At 38.5% G+C, this 22,200-nt stretch overlaps 1 protein-coding gene across 2 annotated transcripts in view; it reads right to left on the bottom strand.

Moving 5' to 3' along the window:
- Window positions 1-22,200, bottom strand: part of foxj3 (forkhead box J3) — a 138,569-nt gene that overhangs the window by 40,658 nt on the left and 75,711 nt on the right. For both annotated transcript variants that reach the window (XM_036559816.1, XM_036559817.1), the window contains exon 3: window positions 12,044-12,118. In XM_036559816.1, the coding sequence (XP_036415709.1) occupies window positions 12,044-12,118 (75 nt within the window). The remainder of the gene's footprint in view (window positions 1-12,043; window positions 12,119-22,200) is intronic.

Below are 22,200 nucleotides of genomic sequence, written 5' to 3'. Positions count from 1 at the left end.
ATTATTGCAGAATACGATACTAAAATTGCTGAAGGCTCGAATTATTAGCCTCAAAACAATCACTGAATGCTTGTGCTGTAGGCCTGGGCAATAGGGCAATGTAATGGAATATCGTTGATGATTGACAAGTAACCCGATTACAATGCTTAAAAGGCAAAGAATCTCCATGTTAGCAAACTGACAGAAAACAAGAAAGGACAAATTTGCTTTTGAACAGCTTGCAAAATAATATTAAACCAAATGAACACATGGACACCAGCAATGATTTCAGTTTCCCTACTGTCTCTGCTGTAGGTTTCCGAGAGTGTTACATATAGTCTCACAAAAATTTGCAGAATGTTCCCCACCAACCGGTGGTTTAGCAGACCCAGGAGTGCCACCACTAACCAGTCTTTATGCCCCCTAAACCCACTAAACCTTATACATGCATTTTATAGAGGCACGATGCAAAAAATGAAGTGAAACTAAACACATGATGCTGCTGCTTGCTGCATGCATCACTTTGTATTGATAATGTAGGGATGTCATTTTGTATATGTTGTGGAAATATACATGAGCAAATAGACTTCCAAAAGGGACAGACCTTTGGTGATTTGCAATAAATGTGACTCTCTTGTTGACTTTATTCTGAATGTGTGTCTGAAGTTTCTCCATCAAGCGGTCCTACTAGCATGCAAGTCGCCATGTACATACACCAAAAGGAGCTCATGAATGCAACAACTATTAAAACGACAGGAGTATGTTGCTCAATGTTACTCACTACTGCATTATTTAATACAAGAATTTTATTGAACAATTTAACATAATGTTTAAAAAATATAAACTAAAGTTAAAACAGAAAGTTACAGTGGCTGGGAGAGAAGATGGGTGATATAATCGGTAACCACAATTTTTTAAGCCTATATTTGAATGTATATAAATATTTGAATTATTTTTAGGTATCGGTCAGGCCTACTGTGCTGTGAGCATCCTGACATGAATAAATGTTCTTCAGGTAATTGGATGAACTGAGCCTTTCAAAGGATTCAACAATGATTTTTTTATATATTGCAAGACATATTAAAACTGCAAATGTAGCATAATAATCACAATTTGGTTTTCTCTCCATATCATGCAACCCTTAGTCCCAAAAGGGCTGAGCACATTTTTATGCAGTGTCCTTTGTTTGCCCAATGAAAAGTGCTCATTATTGCCATTTTAACACTTGCTCACTACTGCAATATATTATGTAGGTGCGACAACTTAAAAAAATTCAGCCGATTGCTGGGTTCAGAAGCACTATCACACCTTGCCTTAAAATGCCCTCTATGGACTTAATGAGCAGGGCAGTGGAAACAGCCAGATGAGAAGATGGACCATAATAAACATCTATCAAAACGGCAAACTAAACAATTAGCCATCCAAATGTAAAAACATTTATGGTCAAATAATGATCGCTCTGCAGCGGTCAACCAATGTCAGAAACAGCAGGGCAAAGCAGCTGCTGAACCAAAGTGCATTAATTAAACATTCAGCAAACTTAATCGCTATTGAGGCGTTCCTGATGAATATGCCATTAAGTCGCTGCAACTAATGAAAAGAAAAACGTGTCTGGAAAGTAGTGTGAGATCCAAGGATAGCGGTTAAGAATAACACACAAAAAAGTGACAAGCCACAAACCTGTGACGGATTATCTTTAGAAAATAGAGGGAAATATTTTAATGAAATAAGGCATGAACAAGCTGGCCAACAATGATTAAAGCCACAGGCAGTGAGTAGGGTGCTACTATACAGTAAAGCAGATTAGATTAGTACAGCTCTTCAGCACCAAATCATTTAACTGACACTAAGACATGACCTCATCATTCACTCCTAATCCCTCTTTGAGCATCACCTCTACACAGGCGCTCCGCAGCCGTCGTCCGTATGGAGAAAGAAAAATTTCTCCATGCTGTTACTCCTCTCGTAAAAGTGCAGATGCATAATCATCGCGAAGTTTCTGAAGGACAGCTCAAGGTGAGAGAGAATGATGGCAATCAGTTATATTTTCACCACTCTGTTTAAATGAGACTCTGCCACTCCGGCAGAGGAAATGGAGGCGAGGCTGGGTAGCATTTCTTTTAATTAGCTGAAAAATCTTAAAGTGAAAGCCCTTGGGATGGAAGTTTCTGCCTACTTTAACTCCATCCCAAGAGACCACACAGGAAAAAAAAAAAAAGCATAAACCACGAAAAGAACACTTACATTATTCACAAATACACAAGATTGAGTAGAAGTCACAATGAACGTGGCTACAAAAGTGACATGGTTAAACGTCATTTATCACCAGAATAGACAGAATAACTACGCTCCTTTCTTCTGCAATGAGCCTCCTTGTCTATTATCTACTTATTAGCGTACATCCTCAGAGACTGATACAAAAAAAAAAATAAAAGCAACAGTTTTCACATTTCTAAACACACATAAATATATCCCCCTTCTTTCACTAAGTGGAAATCAATACGTGTTAATGCCATGTTGGCTGAAGTGGCTCAATAATGGTCACTGACTGACATATAAGCTTATACGCTTCCCCAAAGCTCACTGTATGCTAAATATAGGGCTAAGAAAAAGGCCAATCAATAAAAAAGAACAACGAAAACTGAACAGTAACAAAGCATACAGAGCCCTTCAAAGAGCCCTACAGTTGAAGTCATAAGTTAACATACATCTTTGCCACATTCATTTAAGCTCAGTTTTTTATAATTCCTGACAAGTATTCCAAGTACACATTTCCTCTCTTAGGTCAGTTAGGGTCACTACTATATTTTACTATATTTTAAGAACATAAAATGTCAGAATAATTCTAGAGACAATGATTTACTTCAGCTTTCATTTCTTTTATCACAGTGGCTCAGAGGTTTACATACACATGATATTTGGTAGCACTGCCTTTACATTGTTTAACTTGAGTCAAACGTTTTCGGTAGCCTTCCATAAGCTTCTCACAACAAGTTGCTGGAATTTTGGCCCATTCTTCTTGACAGAACTGGTGTCACTGAATCAGGTTTGTAGGCTTCCTTGCTCATGCATGCTTTTTCAGTTCTGCCCATAAATTTTCAATGGGACCGAGATCGGAGGTTTGTGATGGCCACTCCATTACCTTCACTGTGTTGTCCTTAAGTCATTTTACCACAACTTTGGTAGTGTGCTTGGGGTCACAGTGCATTTGGAAGACCTATTTGTGCAGAGCTTTAACGTCCTTGAGACTGATGCCTCAAGATTTTGCTTCAATTTCTGCACATAATTTTAGTAACGGCAGCTATTTTGTAAAGTGCACCAGTCGCTCCTGCTGCAAAACACCGCCAAACCATGATGCTGCCACCCCCATGCTTCACTGTTGGGACGGTTTTCTCTGGCTTGCAAGCGTCCCATTTTTCCTCTATAAATAACAATGGTCATCATGGTCAAACAGTTCCATTTTTGTTTCATCAGACCAGAGGACATTTCGCCAAAAAGTACGATCTGTGGCTCTTTTAATGGTGGTTCTGCAGTAGTGGCTTCTTCCTTGCTGAGCATCCTCTCAGGTCATGTCGATATAGGTCACGTTTTACAGTTGATGTAGATACCTTTGTACATGTTTTCTCCAGCATCTTCCCAAAGTCGTTTGCTGTTGTGCTTGGACTGATTTGTATTTTTCGCACCAAAGTACGTTCACCTCTAGGCGGCAGACCATTATGACGGCTGCGTGGTCCCATGGAATTTAAACTTGCATATTATTGTTTGAACAGATGAATATGTTACATTAGGCGTTTGGAAATTGCTCCCAAGAATGTACCAGACTTGTGGAGGTCCCCAATGCTTTTTCTGATGTCTTGGCTAAATTCTTTTGATCTACCCATGATGTCAAGCAAAGAGGCATGTAGGCCTTGAAGGTAGGACTTAAAATACTGCCATGGGTACACCTCCAATTAACCCAAATAATGTCAAATAGCCTACCAGAAGCTTCTAAAGCCATGATACCATTTTCTGGAATTTTCCAAGCAATTTAAAAGCACAATCAACTTGATGTATGTAAACTTCTGACCCCCTGGAATTTTGATATAGTTAATTATAAGTGAAATAATCTGTTTGTAAACAATTGTTGGAAAAATTGATTGTGTCACATATGGCACAAAGTAGATATGCTAAACAACTTGCTTTTTTGAAACCAAAATGTAACTGTAATCCATTACAGGAAGTATCCAGATTACAGTTACATTATAAAAACAGTGATTACATTACCACTAACACACCAAACATGTTTTTCAGATGGCAAGTTGGGACAGTTGGATCCCAGTCAGTACAACTTTTAACAAGCATCAAAAGGATTAATTTGTTTGCTCCTTTGTCACGTATGGTGTTGCATATCCGAAATGAGCTCAAACTGGGCTACAGTCATCTGAGCTGTGTGAAGTCTCTACAATGCTTTCGCTTTTCCAAAATGTAAAGTTGTTGACTCAGTGGTGACCCTTTTCCCCTTTAAGTGAGGAATAGAGGATATCTTTGTCAGTTGAAGCTGTTTTTTTATTTTTTTTTTTTAACAGCACAACAAGAAGTTTTGCATCCTCACGCTTTTTTGCCTTTTTCCTCACTTTTTCCTCACTGTACCATAGACATCTATGCCTAGCACTGTAAAAAGTAGGACTCTGGTTGCTGGTTGTCAATTTTTATAGTGATGTCTTAAGGACATAATTCCTAGCTGGCCTTAGTTATATGTAACCTGTAACATACACTTTTGTTTCATAAAGCAGTGCAGTTTTTCCCTGTTTAACAAAAAAGTGTGGACTTTAAAAAGGCACATAATTCAAAAGTATTGAAACAATAATAATATTACGTCACTTTAATATAGTAATCGTTTAGGTTACATATTCAGTTTCTTGATATGTAATCAGTAATCTGCTCTGAATACATTTTTAGAGTAATACATGACACATGAATACATGAAAAATTGTAGATATTAGTAGATATTAGTAGGAAGCCTTTATAAAAAAAAAGAAAAAACAGTATGAGGTAAATAAATGAATATGAAGGGCTGTTTTCTTCAAGGTCAGTTTATTACTGTAACAGTAAGCATTAGGAGAATTAAAAAAAAATGCATGATCACCAAGCAAACTACTAATTAATCATCAAGCAATCATGACAGCCCTAGCTGAATTTTCCCATCAACATCAATTTGACATTCATGTTTCTGAAATGAGGGCACTCTGGAGCAAACATGATTGCATCTGTCCAAATTTTATGTTGATGGAGTAACCGCAATGCTAAGAGGGCCTTACGTTCTTGCATCCTGCATGAATACTGAGGTAGGGTTTTATCATCTTTTCTGCCATCTCTCTGAAAGACATGCTCCTGTTACTATCTCGAGCTAGCAGCAGGCCCCATATTCCTGCCGTATTACAATATTGATGGAACATATCAAGAGAGCCCCGCGCAGCTTTGAAGTTTTTCTTCGGGGGGTGGGGAGAGAGGCAAATTCCAAATTGAACATTAGGGATGCAAGCTTGTTGGCCGAGCATTCGGCATCGAATCCATACAGCAATAGATTATTTTGTATTTAGTAGAGCAGCTCCCAGGAGTGTCAATATCAGAGGATTACAGCAAAACATGAAATTAGCATTCAGTCCCCATCCTCTGACATGCCTCAGTACCACTCTTTATGCCTCACTGTCTGTGTCTGAGCGTGTGTGTGTGTTTTCGTATATTTTTAGGACAAAAGTATCCTGATTTTGCAAACTCCAGAGAAAAACAGGGCTAACCTACAGCATTAAAAAATTGGCTGAGAATTAGTAAAGTGCTTCTTACAAAAGCTCCATGCATCTTTATTTAAACTAATTGTTTTTTTATGAGGTCAAGGATCAGTTTAGTGGTAGGCTTAGGAAATTCTTAATACATATAGGTAGAGTCAGGATATATATTTTATTGTTACTGTGATATATCACATCATAATATGCTTATTTGAGCTAATAGTGAAAATCATTGGTATTTCAATACTAGAGGTGGGGGGGGGGTCGATTCTTAGATGCATCGCGATGTGGACTTGGATGATTCTGAATCAATTCACAAATGTCAAAAAGCGCAGGGGTTGGCAACCCAGATGTTAATAAGAGTCATTTTGTCCTTTCAATAAAAATCAAACCACCTTGAGAGCCACAACATTGAGTCCATTTTACCATCTTGGCTGTAGATGTGTCTCAAACAAAATCGCAGACTTACTTTGCTATGCTTTAAGCTTTAGCTCAGCTGTAGCCGCTTTTCAGGCATCACCAGCAGGAAAATTTTCCTCAAAAGTAGAACAGTTTCTTGTAAAATGTCTCTTAATGTTCTACTTTTTACTCTCTGCCTTTTCGTTAGCTACTAGCTAGGTGATCTACCAGTTATAGGCTACATTAATTCCAGTGTTTAAGATCATTTATTGTTAAAACTGTGTTTGAACGATCAGCACAGCTTTATTTTACTAATAAGGAGGATTATTTTATTTTTACCTAGAAATCTAATTCTGACGTGGAGCCGCGACCGGCCAGTAAAAGAGCCGTATGTCGCAGAACCCCTGAGCTAGCGTATGGAAGCACTTTGGCTTCTAGGGAGTTGAGGAGGAAAACTATATTACATGTTTCCACCCATTTTCCGCCCGGCTGTAGTTTCTGCCAACCAGAGGACCATCGAGCAAGCGATGTCAAAGCTTTCATTAAACTCTGAAAGGGCAAAGCGAACTACAACCTCTATCACAACTTTTGTACCCAAGGATTTGCGTCCGTTAGAGATGAAACGATATTAAAATTTCATATCACGGTTATCATGACCAAAATTATCACGATTATCGATATTATCGCGATATTGTTTAAAAGCGTTGAAAAGTAAAATAAATAAATAAATAAATACTGATACACAAACTGAAACTCGTTTCACCAACTTTTTTATTAACACAGATAGAATTGGCAGCAATATGCACTTTTTGTTTGCATAAACATTAAAAAAAATAGTCAATACATTTGTAGTATTACTTTTGTATTACTTACAATACTCTGTAAACAAAAGAATAGCAAATGTATTATTATTACTGTTATTACTATTATTATTATTACTGTTGTAAATAATAATTATTATTATTATTACCGTTGTAATTATTATTATTATTAAGTGCAATAATTAGGGATTTCCCTGCATAGAGAATTAAATCTGGACCAACTCTGAGGTGGGTCTTGGAAAGACCTGGAAAATGACTACTTCTAAGAAGTGCTGCACTCGGGGGATTTCTGTCCTAACTGCAACTGCAGCATTATTGTGCCGTTGTGGCGCTGAACCCTTAATCAACACAGCGCACCAGGAAAAACAGCCAAAATCACAGAGGAACTGCGTGACTGAGCAGACAGCATAGAATTCACAGTGTGTCTTCACCTGTGGAGCTGCTTCTCTAAAAGCATTTTAAAACTAAAACATAACTTAAAATTAACGCGCATCTGAGCTGCGGCAGAAACACTCCTAAAGTTTAATCTCTGAAACTCTGCTTTTCCCAAAATCAACACACAGCGTTTACTCGTGCGAGGTCCCGTCCCAAAGCACACTATCTTCCCTATGTAGTGCACTTCGTGGATCATGAAATAGCAAATCCTTCACCCAAAGAGTGCGTGAAATGTTCACAATAACAATATATTAACAATAGGTTACAAATTCCCTATTTAAAACTCAGCTGCTTGTTAATGATGATCGTGTTTGTTTGAACAGTAGCGCACTATGTAGGGGACACAGTGAGTTATTCTCTTCTCAGAAAGTAAACACTGCAAGCGAGAAAGGGGAGCTGTGCAGATTGAACCTCTGCAGCGTCTCGTTCCAGAGCTTGTGTGACTGATAACTTAGAGCTCATTTTGGAGACTCTGCTCCACAGAAATATGTGTTAAAAGCTTTAGTTTCGATTCACAGTTGATTCACCGATTGTTTTTCTTTTTTTTTTTTTTGACGCTTAAAGCTTCATTTTATATTATTAATGAACCATAAGCATTAGTTAAACCACACAGACCATGACATTTCTTCTATTTCGAAGTCCCCACAGACTTCTCCGTTAAAGTTAACCTTGCATTCTCTAAAGTAGCGGGTGGTGGTCGCGAAGATGACTCATAAGGTTTGATGTGTTGCCCCCTTTCGCCGCTATTTTCTTTCGGCCTGTTCTGCAGACAGGGTGGTCATCTTCAATTAACTTTCCTTCTGCATCCTTATAAAACCCAAAACATGACCAAATGTCAGACTTGGTCTTCAACGAAGGCTGAAATATCTCCGAATCTCTGTCACTACATTCCGCCATGTTCTCCCTTCTCTACCCCTCCCCCTCCCCCTCTACATACACACAGAGCTGCGTCTGAGAGATGATTCTGCCTTTGTTTGATTCTGTGCAGCGAGTTTTTCACACCGTGGTAATCGACCGCGGTTTTAACGATACTTTAAAGTTCAAACGGTACTACTAACCGTCATTAATTTTACCGCGGTTTACCGTGAAAGCGGTAACCGTTTCATCTCTAGCGTCCGTACTCAGTCATTGAGAACCGAGGCTTTCGTGCTATGTTGCCCACTGTAGAGCCTTACTGACACAGTGATCCTCCCACTCTCTACAACGAGACCAAAACCGAAGTTATGAAATCACTAAAGAAAGCAGGTAGAATTGCTGTAATCTGCTGCGTGGACACCCATTGCCACTGGATCTTATTTCACCATAACTGCGCATTTTATCACAGATGAGTGACAGCCTGCATCTCATGTGCTCCAAACAAGAGCAGTGAATGACAGCCTTCCAGTTGACTTGCCACATCGCTTCCATTTGATTTATTAATAAAAGATACTGCAAGTAAATTCATTATGGACTATAAGTATTTTGCTTTAAAAGTAACAGGTCATCACAGAGTGAGAAAAAAAATCCTGTATAGAAAAAATAATAACCATTTTATAATCGCATAATAGTCCTCTGAATCGTAATCGAATCGAATCGTGAGGTGCCTAGAGATTCCCACCCCTATTGAATGCTATGTGAATACTGAAGAAAACATAATACTCCTGTTTAGTGAATGTAAAGGGTACTTTTAATAGTATTTTAAGGTGTTATAACATCTTCACTTCGCTCTAACCTATGCGGAAGCAAGAGTGGAGCTTTTTTTTTATGTGATGGGGACAGTTTTAGTGGTCAACCAGCTCTTGTAAAGTCTGTAAGGTCGGGTCATTTTCTCTATATCTTTTTTGAAGTCCTGTATACTTTCATATGTAGTTTCAGAGATATTAATAGACATACACTGACAGGCTGCATCAAGTACACCTTGCATCTACACTTATTGTCCATTTTATTAGCTCTAATTGCTATACAGATGCACTCAGTATTTCTACAATTACAGACTGTAGTCCATTTATTTTTCTGTATACTTTTTTAGACCCTTTGCACCCTGTTCTGTAATGGTCTGGACCCCCACAGATCAGATATTATTTGGGAGGTTTACAAACATCTCAGTATCACGGATGTACTGAGAACAGTCCACCAACCAAAAATATACAGTCAACAGTGTCCTGTGGGCAGCGTCCTGTGCCCTAGAGGATAACTAACACAAACTGTGCAGCAATAGACGAGTTAGTACACTCACTATAAAGTGTTCCCATATGGTAAGTTTAAATTATATGTAAAATACACACACACACACACACATACACACAGTATATATAACAGATGAACTACAGTCAGTAACTACAAAGTGCACCTATGTGGTAAGTGCATATATACGGAAGACACAAATGGGACAACTATAAGGTAACTTGTAAGGTAACAAGTGTGTATAAGCATATATATATATATATATACACATGTGTGCGCTCTTAAAACAGCCTGAATGGGTATTTAAGATGGGAAAAGAGGGGTCCAAACTAGAGAACTGCAATCACAGAGAGCTGCTGTTCAGCACAGCTGTGTGATTTTCCTGCTGATAACACACCAACTAAACCTGGCAATTAGCTGCTGAGTTGAATCAGGTATTTTTGAGCAGAACAATCATCAAACTTTGCACAACTCCGGCCCTCTAGGACTGGTGTTCACTATCCAGACTAATCACTCACTGACATATTCCAATAAACCATCCAAAAGCAATGAAGGCAACAATATGAGTGTGTGCTAAATATGAGATATAATCTACATGCACATTTACCAGAGAGATACACTAATATTTTTTCGGGCTCTGCAACATGTGTTTTATTAGTCATGACGGGAAGAGGAAGTAAGCAGTAAGTAAGGAAGTAAGTAGTGCTTCCCCAAATGCTGCAGGGAAAAAAAGGCACTTTCCCACTGCACCAACCTCCCACTTCTCTGTGTAACATCACGTTACATCACACATCAGTGGTGATATAGTATTAGAGTCCTGGAATTAGACTACAGTGATTTGTAAAATATCAAGATACAGCTGCTTCTGCTAGCAAAAATATGAAAGTGAATGATGCATTCATCATATTGGAAATATGGTATGCCTTTTAAGACATATCCCCACCAACGAACCCAAAATTACACCTTTCACCACAATATTAACAATTTGAAACTTGTTTGTCTATGACTTAACCGAACTTGGGCTCGAGTTCGCGACTTAGACTCGGACTGAGTTTTGCTCCGATACATGTAATTTATCACTAGGGTGTATGCAATTCATAAAAGCAGCCAGTGCCGTGGTGGAAGCGTGACTAAATTTTTACCAGCCTACCACTAGTCAGTCACTCCATGATGTGATATGAGCAGCATCTAAAGCTTGCTGCAAACTGCATGCAACACAGTATGAGATGATGATGATAAAATCTCAGCCAAATTCTATGTCAGACTGCGTGATAACATTTCTGCTGATGTGGGCTGCATGCCAGATTATACGATAAAGATTTTCTGACAATTGGCATACGATGTGGGGATACAATGGGGAGATACTACTTGCGTCATCTATCAGCTATGAGTTGCAGTTAATTCTATGATGTTCTTCTACTGGTAGATTTTTAGCTGTGGGTGGCTTTTTACATTTACACAACTTGGACAAAAAAAGTCTGTCGCTAATTTGGTCTAGATCTGGTCCGAACAGCATTTCACAGGCTTAAAATATTTGCTGAAGTTACTGAATGAGTACTTGAATACTCAAACACATATTATTTTTGTTTTTTTACTGCAAGAATTTGCACAAAAAAGAAAAAGTACACATTAGCCCATTTCTCCAATTGCAGTAAATTAGCCAAGACATGTTTGGTGTTTTAAGGTTACTTCTTTATTTTTGCACTGGAGCTACAATGCCAAAGCAGCTAACAAACATTGGAAGCTTAAACCCCACTAATCAGCAAAGTGCATACGTAAATCAAATTGTTAGATAATCCTGAACAGATCTGTTTGTGGTTTTTGACATTGTTCGACACAAGTGTTATTCATTACAAAGGACAAAAGCATGTCACAAAGTTAAAAACATGTCTTGGCACACGAAATATGTTCTAAGAAAGCAGAGAATTGTGTAAATTTGATTTTACATTTAACTACACCATTAACTGAGAGAAGTAGCATTTTTCTAAAGAAAAGGTCCTAAGACTGTGCTTCTTTCACTGCATTCATGGCTGGCTACAGCCACGGTCACTGCAAACTATATTAGCAGGCTGGCCCATTGTGCCCTGGCAGTGTCCTGCAAGTTGGTCTGCTGGTGAAGGAGCAGCAGGTGCTGCACTTCTCTTGGCTTTGCTAAGTGCTTGGCTGAAGTGCTTTCTGCTCGACCCACAGAGACATCCAGAGAGCACTTTTACAACATTTCTGCATTTCTCTCTCTCAGTCTGCTCGCTCTATCCCCACAAGATGTATTTCTTAAATTCCTGAATCTGCAGTCTGCTCTCACCAGAGAAATGCTCAACGATATGAACGCAATGCATCATTCGGACCTCATGTAAAATGCAGCAACTTGATTTTGAAAATACAACTTACACTAAAAAAAAGCAAGCAGGAGACAAAAAGAAAGAAGAAATAAAAAGGATAAGTGAAAAAAAGGAAATGAAATAATAAAACAGGATGCCTTACCTTTCCTGGGTCATCTTTGGAGCGAGGCACTTTGAGAAAACACTTGTTCAACGAGAGATTGTGCCGTATCGAGTTCTGTGGGAGGAGAGAGAGAGAGACGGAGGAATAAGTTTAATAGGTTAATGACAGTCCATGCTACATGAGTCACAGCACACTACAATACAGCACCAGATTACAGCTCATTTCCATACAGCCAATAGTCCAATAATACACAGTGGTGGAGCACTGAAAGGGCAGAGAGGCTGTGAATAGCAGAATATATATATATAAAAAATACAATTCTGCACTATGCACATAGGCCTATATCACATCATCTTTGCAGCGGCGCAACATTCAACAGTATATTGAAGAGATTTATCTTGATATGCCGCCTCAAAAGTGGCTAGAATGTCGGACTCTTGAAGGGTTGAAATGTTTGAATTATAAAATGCAATAAGATCAAATACAACGAGAAAAACCCACCTCACCAACTTTTTAAGGTTCATCACCGCTACAATGAAAAGCTAAAACTAAAGCTAAAAGTAAAAAAAACAAACAAACAAACAAAGGACACAAAGTGTCAGTGATACAAAGTCCCACTCTTATGAAGCACTGAAAGATACTTGAGTGCAGTGTTGCTAAAAAATATCCAGCCTAAAGTGTGCTTAAAACCCACCAACCAGAAGCCCAAAATTTGAAGTACCCAGTTGCAAAAGAAAATGGGGGGTATACGTATATGGTATTTTATGTATTTTATCTTCTGTGTTTTATTTTTAAAATAAATATACAATACTGTGAAAAGGTTTTAGGTACTGGAGAAAATGACAACTTAGAGGCTATGTATCTTATAAGCAAAAACACACTTATTGCCAAGATAAATGGTTTTAAACAATGCATTTAAAACTTTTGCACGGTACTGTACATCACTGAGTGAGTTAGTATGTGAGTGAATGAGTTCTAAGCCAGGACCAAGCGGTGCTTGGCATCTAAGTCTAAGCCCCGGTATAAAAGATAGGCCAAATGAGAAGAAAAAAAAAACTGATATAAAAGAGTCTAAGCATAAAAAAAATCTCCTGTAGAACAAGAAGAGGGGAAATAAAACCCAACCCCATATATCCAGTGCCACTGCACGGTAATTTATAAATCATCATGGGTCTTTAGGGAATGTGATGAATTATGCAAATAATTTTTTAACTCTTTCTAATGCGATTCCTTAACCACCCAAAGGTAATTCATCATGCTCTCAGCCATGAATCAGCAGGAAAGTGGCTTGAACAGAAGAGGGTGCCTTAATACTCCCTTAACATGAGCTCCAACTGGAGCCTGGCCAGCTTCTTGGCTTACGGAGACACAATAAATGCACAGGTTTTCAAATCATTTTTGCAAAATTGTATTGACAGATGGGCGCACTAAAAAGCCGTGGAATCCTCTCGGAGCTGGAGTGGTATGGAATGAGCTTGGTCAAAGGGCAAATAAAGCGGCGGTGGAGGATGCGTGCGATGAATAACGAGCGAACTGCACAATCATGAGCGTCAGTAAAATACAAGGCTGCTACAGCCATCTTTGTCTTGTAGTAGAACATCTACAGAACTCTTAGCAAAGAAACTAATAGGCAAAGGCAAATGATACAATAAAATATATAACATCACAACACTTGAACACATTCATGATATGTTCAGTTTTTCTTAGGTTTGTGGACAAGCTGGCATTAAATGCACCAGCAAAATAGCAGTGCCACATTTAAACAAGGCTGCGTATTTCAAAATATATTTAACGATATAACAAAAAACTCAAACAATTTGTAGAAATACTTAAAATAAATAAAACGATGGCATCACGAAAGTCAATCAGCTACTTGTTACTATGCTACAATGCTATACACTGGTTGTTGTTTTCAGGTTTAAATCTGTCTTTATAAAACAGATCCGATTGGCTGTAAAATATTCAATATACAGACACCTATGACCGCCTCACTTGAACCAACTACTGAATGCTTTATTAATGTGCTGTCATATTGCCTGCATGGACCACTGATCATACTCATAGGTAGGACCAGGAATCAGCATGTATATGAAACTAATGGCTCGAAACACTACAAAATATGTCCTATGTAAGAACATGTTTTTTTTTTTTAAACTTACTTTCATACCAGCTTGAATTAGGATGACCAACTCCGCAGACAGCTAAACAGGCTTGCAGGCTCCTCTATTAAGATGCAATGTTAGGTTTTGATTTGAAGTAACAAAGTAAACAATGTTACCTAAATGGCTTTCTAGCTTCAAAAGTCATACGCATGGTAGATCTGCCAGAAGTAGTACGAAACCCAGTTAGAGAAAAACAAATGTGTGAAACTGTTAGCTCCGCCTAGTGCCCAACAACCCTTTCTACCCATGATAAAATCACTGTAAAGCTGTCTTTTTCTAGCTTATTGCTTTATGACACATGCAGTTGTTGACTGTTCAAGAAGTGCTGACTGTACTGTACAATATCACCAACATATCATTCAACCTCTCCAACAGTTATTTTTAATACGCCTAAACCTAAATGCAAAGGGTTAGTATTCTGTTTGCTGAAAGAGACATGCTTTATAGTCAAAACTTAAAATGTTTTGTGCACCAAGACCAGCCAAGGTCAATCATTTGTGCAAGGAGGAACAGAGAAATTCCATAACATCACAGAAGATGAGTTCTATACAAGTTTTTGTTAGGATTCAAAATTTAAAAAAAAACAAAGCGTAGTTGTTAAATTGACAGATCTATGCAGGTGAATCGCTACCTTCAGACTGATGCATCATGATGCATTTTTACACCTCTAGTCCACACTCACCTACTCAGTTTTATATTCTCTGTAAGTCTACAATAAATAAAAAAAAGTGCTTTTGCATATTAGGGCCTAAAGACTGCTACAGAAAGTTAATTGCTTATGTCTGCAAAGACCCATGAGCGGAGCTCTCTCAATGGTTTTATCTTCAATAAAATGGTAAACATGAAACACTGCATTTGGGTATCATGTCTTATAAATACCATATTTAAATAAACCCAGGCCAAACTAATATTTCTTAAAGTTTATTGTGACAGACGGTCTAGATGGTCTAGTTTCCCAGAAGCAGATCAAGGCTAAGCCTAGAAGAAGAACATTTTTCAAATGGTGATTCACTATTATGGCACTGCAATATAGTCCAAGACTAGGCTTAATCCTGGAGATCTACTTTCCTGCAGACTTTAGTGCCAACCTTAATGAACTCCACCTGATCCATCAAATTGTTGCCTTCAGACATCCTTGATTAGCTGAAGGAGGTGCGTTACGTGGGCATGAAACGTGCAGGAAAGTAGATCTCCAGGAGCAGGGTTGGTGACAACTGGCTTAATACATGTCTAGGAAACCAACCTCAGAAGACTAGTGCAAGATACTACTCCTCCAGTACAAACCAGCCCGCCTCTGCCACATAATGCTATATCACACTGCTATAATATCGGTGATTGGTTCTGCACAGGACTTGAGGGCATGTTTGTTTACATTTGAAAATAGAGTGAGAATTTTACTTTGGCCCAATGAGGCAAATGACCACACAAAGAACGAACACAATGAAAGACATGTTAGCCTGTCACTTACATCGTAATGTCTGTATCTCATCCAAGCCTGGTGGTACATGAGTTTAGCTACTTGGCCTATTTAATGGTAGGGGAAACGCCGATTTATAGCATTTTTACTTTCCTTAATGTCTTGCCACTTTGTCTTGCATCTTACTTGTACCTTACTGTCCACCATAGCATGTATTGCTGCTTCCTGTCTTTTGTACACAAAGAGGTCTACAGGATGCAAATAAAATGCTGCTGTGGAGCACTAAACTCTTCAGTCTTAAATCTCAAAATCTACCATGATGACACTGTTAGACAACACAAGTCTGCATGAAGCTAAGCAGTGTGTGCGAGAAGGAGGACATCCATCAATTAGGAAGAGACTGCAGGACTGAGGGAAAGTGGGTTTACAAACTCTCCCGCTCTCTCACTCTCTCCCCTTCCCCTTTTCTTTCTCTCTCTCTATCTGTCTCTCAGCAGGGTTTCTGCAGATAGAGCAGGCCCTAATCAGTGCAGCCTGTAAACTACAAACTCTCCATCAACGGAACTGACCAAGAGAGTGTGGGTGTGCATGTGTGTCTGAGAGAAAGAGAGAGAGAGAGAGATATTGATAAACCTTTGATGTGACATGGTTAAAGAACAGTAAAATAATTTACTTTTGTTGGATGACTTGAAATATATCTTGATTCACCAAACAACCATTCAAACTCATTAATAAGGTCTATGATCAGTCAGTATGCTCTGGATGCTTGTTTAAGCTGACCGCAATTATTTTCCACATTTAGCATCCCATGGTCACACCGTAACAAACAAAATTTGAATTGGGTGCTTTTTTGTTAGTAGGATTGTGGCAAATGCATATAAATGAAATAAAGCTAAAAACTAATTTATTGAGACATATAAAAGGTCTGACAAAAACAACAAAAATTCTACTTTGTGGGTGCTGCTACAACATGTTAAAAGGGCAATAATGAGTAACGTTTGTTTATTTGAGCTTGAGTTGTGTCTGTCATCAGTTGGGAGCTAGGAAGCTAGCCAATTTGGTCACTTTATGTTGTTCTTTATAGCTGCATACAACTAACCCAAAAAAGGTAATTCAATTGTTAATCACAATTATTTATTTGGAACGTAACTGTCAGCTAAAATTTCATGATGGAGGCAAGCCTAAACACAACAGAAAAAACTGGGATTTGTTGGAGCCTTATTGCAGCCAATAACGATTAACAAACAATATCATGCAGCCTTATTCCTGGGAAAAAATAAATAAATAAAAAAATCCAGACAAACAAACAAAAAGCTATAGCCTTCAAAGCGCATGTGAAAATAAAAAGAGCAAAAAGCCTGGCTCATGCTTGTGAATGTACACAAGTTTGCAGAGGCTTAACACTTTAACAAACATCAGAATCCATTAGTGGAGAATGGGTATTCCTCACTTTAATGTTAGCAACGTTAGCAACTTAGCCATGAGATGAGAACCTGAGGGTGAGTTACATCCGAAAGCACTTAAAGCTAACTCCCCCAATCTCGGTTTGGACCTGCCTGTTAGTGGGACAGGCCTATAATGCTTTCAGACCCACACATGCACTCAAAAACTTGCTCTCCGCCTAAAACATTAATAGTCTTTCAGCCCAGCCCAGAACATCATTTAAGTTTATTTTTTAATGAGCTACCACTGCCTGCATGCCTCAATGACAGTTCCTCCGTGAGGTTACATGCTTCTTTCTGTCCGACACCGGTTTCTGTCTAAGCGTACGCATTACTGGTGTGAAACTAAAGCGCCTGAAGGTCACCCACGAGCGTGGGGAAATCTCCAATGGAGTGTGATGAAGTATTAAACACGTAACAACTGTGGGCTCTCGACTGTGCAGCGTGGGTGATAGCTACTTCCACTTCATTTGAAAGGTCACCAAGTTGTGAAGCAATAGGCTCTTTAAAAAGGGGGAAATTGGCATGTCAAGCATGAATGTAAATGTATCTCAGAGATGTCAAATAAAGTGACGTGTGGCTAACGCTGACGAATACATTACGTTACCGTATAGATTACAATCGTTCTGACTGATAGCGCTCAAAAACACCAGCAGGCTGACTGATCTGTAACCAGAGTGGTGGCCAGAGCCCCTGGGATTATTATTTATTTTGTTGTTTTAGTTATTTATTCTTCAACACTTAATCATCCCAGCTTAAACATCTACCAACTTCTTTCTCTATGTAGTTCCAGCTTGTGTACTTTGTCTTTACGCATGTGATTGCTGTGTGTTTTTTTTTTTTTTGTAGGGATGGACAGTGATATCAGAATTAGGCATGCTTCGGTATGTAAATATGTAAATGAGTGCAATACCTTAACATTTAACATTTATACCTTAACATTTAACATTTATACCTTAACATTTAAATCATTTTAAATGAAGTTAGCCATGTTACATTAGTTATCTTGGATTGAGTAGCAAAGCAGTGGAGAAGATGGAGTTTTGTTCCACGTCAGAAAAGCGCTTCTGTACTGCTAGTAGTTTTGATCCCTGCTTCTCATCTGTCTCTTCTAACAACAGTCTCTGTAGCACAATGACAACACAAAATCACATCTGAGGCTAATGCATCTGAAGAGCTCACAAGTCTTATGTCTTGTTGGAGTATTCTGATTGGCTGGTTGAGCTGTAGCTGAACGTCGTCATGCCAGGCATAGACTGTGCGATTTTAAAAATCTTTTTCTTCGGTGACTCACACTGTACATTCTGAATAGACCACGTACGACCAAAGGCCTACGATTTATATGCTCACACCAAAAGGAAAACACTCGATCTGATTGACATGCTATGTGAAACGCAAACCCAGACAGCCCCAGCTATAGACAGCGCTGTCTAAAGACGATTATCAATAAAGCTGTTTCATTCAAAACATACTGTGCATCCAAGCACTAAGCAGAAAATGCTGAGAAACTGTGCTACAGCAGCTTTGCTAACTTGTGCCGTTTGCCTACACTTTCAAAGATGGTTCTTCAAGGGTTCTTTAGTAAAGACAATGGTTCTATACAAAACCATGAACACTCAGAGAACCTTCTGCATGACTAATGGGTCCTTTGCATCGTAAAAGTGTTCTTAGGAATGATGGAGAATGCACTGCAGATGATTCTACAGAGAACCTTGTTGAAAAGGGTTCTATATAGCACCAAGGGTTCTGCCGATGTTGAGCTTGTAAGAACAGAAGAAACCAAACTGCCAATAATGGCTAAACGACTGCAGCTGGAGACAGAAAGAAAACTGTGTAAAGATGATTTTTTCACAGAACTTTCACTTTAAGAGTGGAAAGCAGCGTAGGGGTTCTGCATTAACTGATTCAGACACTCTACTCTGCGGGGTGTGCTGCTGACGGCTCTCTCCCCGATGGACCAGCGTGTACCTGCGCGCCACAGTAGGGGTCCCCCAGTCCCCCGTTTTCTCACAGCAGTGGATCCTGCCTCCTCCGCACTGCTGCGGCCGTCTGGAGCCTTCCTGTAGACCCGCTGACAGTTGCCCCCACCACTCCACCCACCAGAAGGGCTTGAGAAGGAAAGTGGGTCAGGCTGACCTCCTCAGCGTGAGCTGAAGGGACAGGCTGGGGCCGACAGTGTCATGGCTACACCAAATCCAGCCTGACATCCGCACTGGGCAACATGGGGAGGCTCACAGATACTTAACCCCTTTAACCCTTTACCTATTATTTGCCTATTCATCTTAAAACCAAATTATCCAGTTATTATTAATAATAATAATAGTAATAACAATAATAATACTATGATTATTACTATTATTATTACTCTTCTTATTATTATTATTACTACTATCATCATCCCATTATTAATCTTAAAGCTTAAAGGAGCTACTACAAATAATTCAGTACCTACTAGCAAACTAGTTATGTAGAACTAACAACTATTTCTATAACAGATTAATACGTCAAATACTAACTATTTTGCCTCCTTCATTTGCAGCTGCCATGCTTCAAAATTTCTGTCTGTGTGACAATTTCTTCTTTTGTGGTGCAGTAAATTAACAAAAATGTCACCTCTTACAATACCTGTGACGTACTGCAGTCTTTTAGAATGACAGTGTTTCCCCTGTTCTTTTTTCAAACTTACAAAGTGATTCATAACCATAACTCAATCAACTATATGTAGATTTCACAATGTTAGAATGGGAGGATGGAATTTAGAAGAGTGTTCTTGTAATAGTTAGATGTGCATGGGTGGAACAGAACACAAGATTAACCTGCTGGCTCACATCATGCAACTGTAGGTAGGTTGGTATTCAACATCGTCTTTCTGGCTGTATTGTACTGATTATAATACAGCACCACACTAGTGTGATAATGGCACTACAATCACTAATCACAGTACTAAACTGAGGGCAACATCAGTACATTTATATATGGTCTATGAAAACAAACAAGTGGTAAGACAATTTGAGAAAATTTCCACACATTCAGGAAATGACTGATGCATTATGATGAATCAATCTATACGATGTGACCAGTTTTGCAATGCTAGAATCCATTACAATTGATGACAGTAAAGTGTGTACCCAATTTTTGGCCCAAATTAAAATCCTGGACTACTTTCACAAACCGTGTCATTTGTCTACATTACTATTCTACAAAGAGTTCCACCAGTTTTCAGTAGGGGTTCACAAATACAATCATCAGATTTTTGCTCCAAGCACGATCAGAAATCGGGCAATTTATTATTTTTAATTTTGGCCGATCTGTGTTGCAATTTTATAATGTAAATAACGTGAGTCATGTAGGCGCATTCGTGCTGTATTTGAATGTTGCTGCTACTTGTATATAAAAATGCTGTAGCATAATTTTGCATAACCTGTGCTAAATAGCCAGCTGCATCTTACTTTCAATACAACATTTTATTTACTCATGTTATTAAATACGCTACTGATTTTTTTCCCCCTCATAGCGTGAGCATCAGGTTAAAATAAAAAAGCTAAAAAATATGTTATTAAATCGTCCATTAACAAATTTGCAACAAACGTTTATGACCAGTGTCTTCTTAGTATTCAGTAAGCTTGGACAGTAATGTAAATATAAACAAATTATAACTGTCTACAGAATTTATTACTGTTATAATAATTGTGTGATCCAAATTAAGTTACCAAGTGCAATAAGTTACAAAGTGTTATGAAGCCTTACCCTATAAGCTGCATTTTCCATGATGGTAATATAATCACTACATATTTACAAACTGGGCTAGCTTCTAATATTACTTAATAATTTATCATTTATAATTTATGAGTACTGTGTCAATCTGCATTTGCTGGATTGGAAACCGAAATTACTGCCAAACTGGCATGTGGACATCATTCTTCTGGACAAGCTTGTCCATTTTTTTATCTATCAGAGAGTAGATCTCGTGATCCAGAGTTTTTTTATTTAATTTTCATCTATCCCTGCATTCTTTGCCAAACTGATTATCTAAATTTTAATCTTTCCAAGTGCTTTTCAAAGTATGTATGTGTGTAGTTAATTAGCTGGTGACGTTCTCTTTGTATAATCTATTTTCTACTGTATAGATATTTTACCTGACAACGGATTAGAATGATTGTCCAAAGGTAATGATCATATAAAGGCGAAGCAATAAACAACAACCAAAAAACAAAAAACAAAACAGTAATTTGTATCATGTCCACACTAAAGATTTTCGCAATATTCAATAACATCCTGGGCCCATGGCTGGTATTCAGTGTATTTTTAAAAAAATAATGCTAAAATAAACTAAAGAATGAGATTTGATGATGAATGATTTCCTAAAGAACCATAATCAAATCGAGTCGTGAGGTCAGAGATTCCCCCCCCTACCGAACATGTGATAGACTTGCCCAATCAGCTCAAGTAACAATTAGACTCCATGGTACTCATTAAAGTGCCCCCTCCTCCCCCTCCTGGGCCAAATGTCTATTTTAGGTATGCCAACTCAGCGAGGGTGAAAATGTAAGTTTTTTTTTTCAGCGCCTACCTCTCAGGGCTGAATAGCCAGCGGGGAGTCAATGCTGTGTGCTTTAGGCTACTGTTCACCTCTCTCACCCAACACAGCCTGCTGCTGCCTCCAAACAGCATAAAACTGAGCCTACAGAACAGCAGGGAACAGTAGCTTACCCTCTGATAAATAATATATATTTTTGCCATACATGTTATACAATACACAGTGCATCTGCACCAACTCAGCTAGTGTACCAGGCTACTGCACACAAGCTGCAGATTTTAAACTCCAATTTTTGGAGTTTAAACTCCAGATGCTCATTAATACAAATAATGTTAATTTATTTTATTACTTGCGCTGTCTGCTCAACCTCCTTGACTAGATACGAGGGAAATTGTACAAAATTTCTTTATAAACAAATACTTTGAAGTAGAGATCTTCACATGTCGATTTATGCAAGTCCATGTAGAGCCTCGAGTCTCTAGGGTCTGAGGCAAGTCTTGAGTCTCTGGGTTGCGAGCGCAAGTTGAGTCTCAAGTCATAAGCAGAGAATATTAGTTTAATCTTGTTATTAACTGCAGGCACTGAGCCTGTCATTACAGAAAAAACCTTCAGCCTTGAGGACAGAACTGAAGTACAAC

The sequence above is a fragment of the Colossoma macropomum genome, unplaced genomic scaffold (genome assembly GCF_904425465.1).
Source record: "Colossoma macropomum unplaced genomic scaffold, Colossoma_macropomum, whole genome shotgun sequence".
In the NCBI taxonomy this organism is placed as follows: domain Eukaryota; kingdom Metazoa; phylum Chordata; class Actinopteri; order Characiformes; family Serrasalmidae; genus Colossoma; species Colossoma macropomum.
Note: the sequence above shows the minus strand (reverse complement) of the source record. Positions and strands in the feature narration are given on the sequence as shown.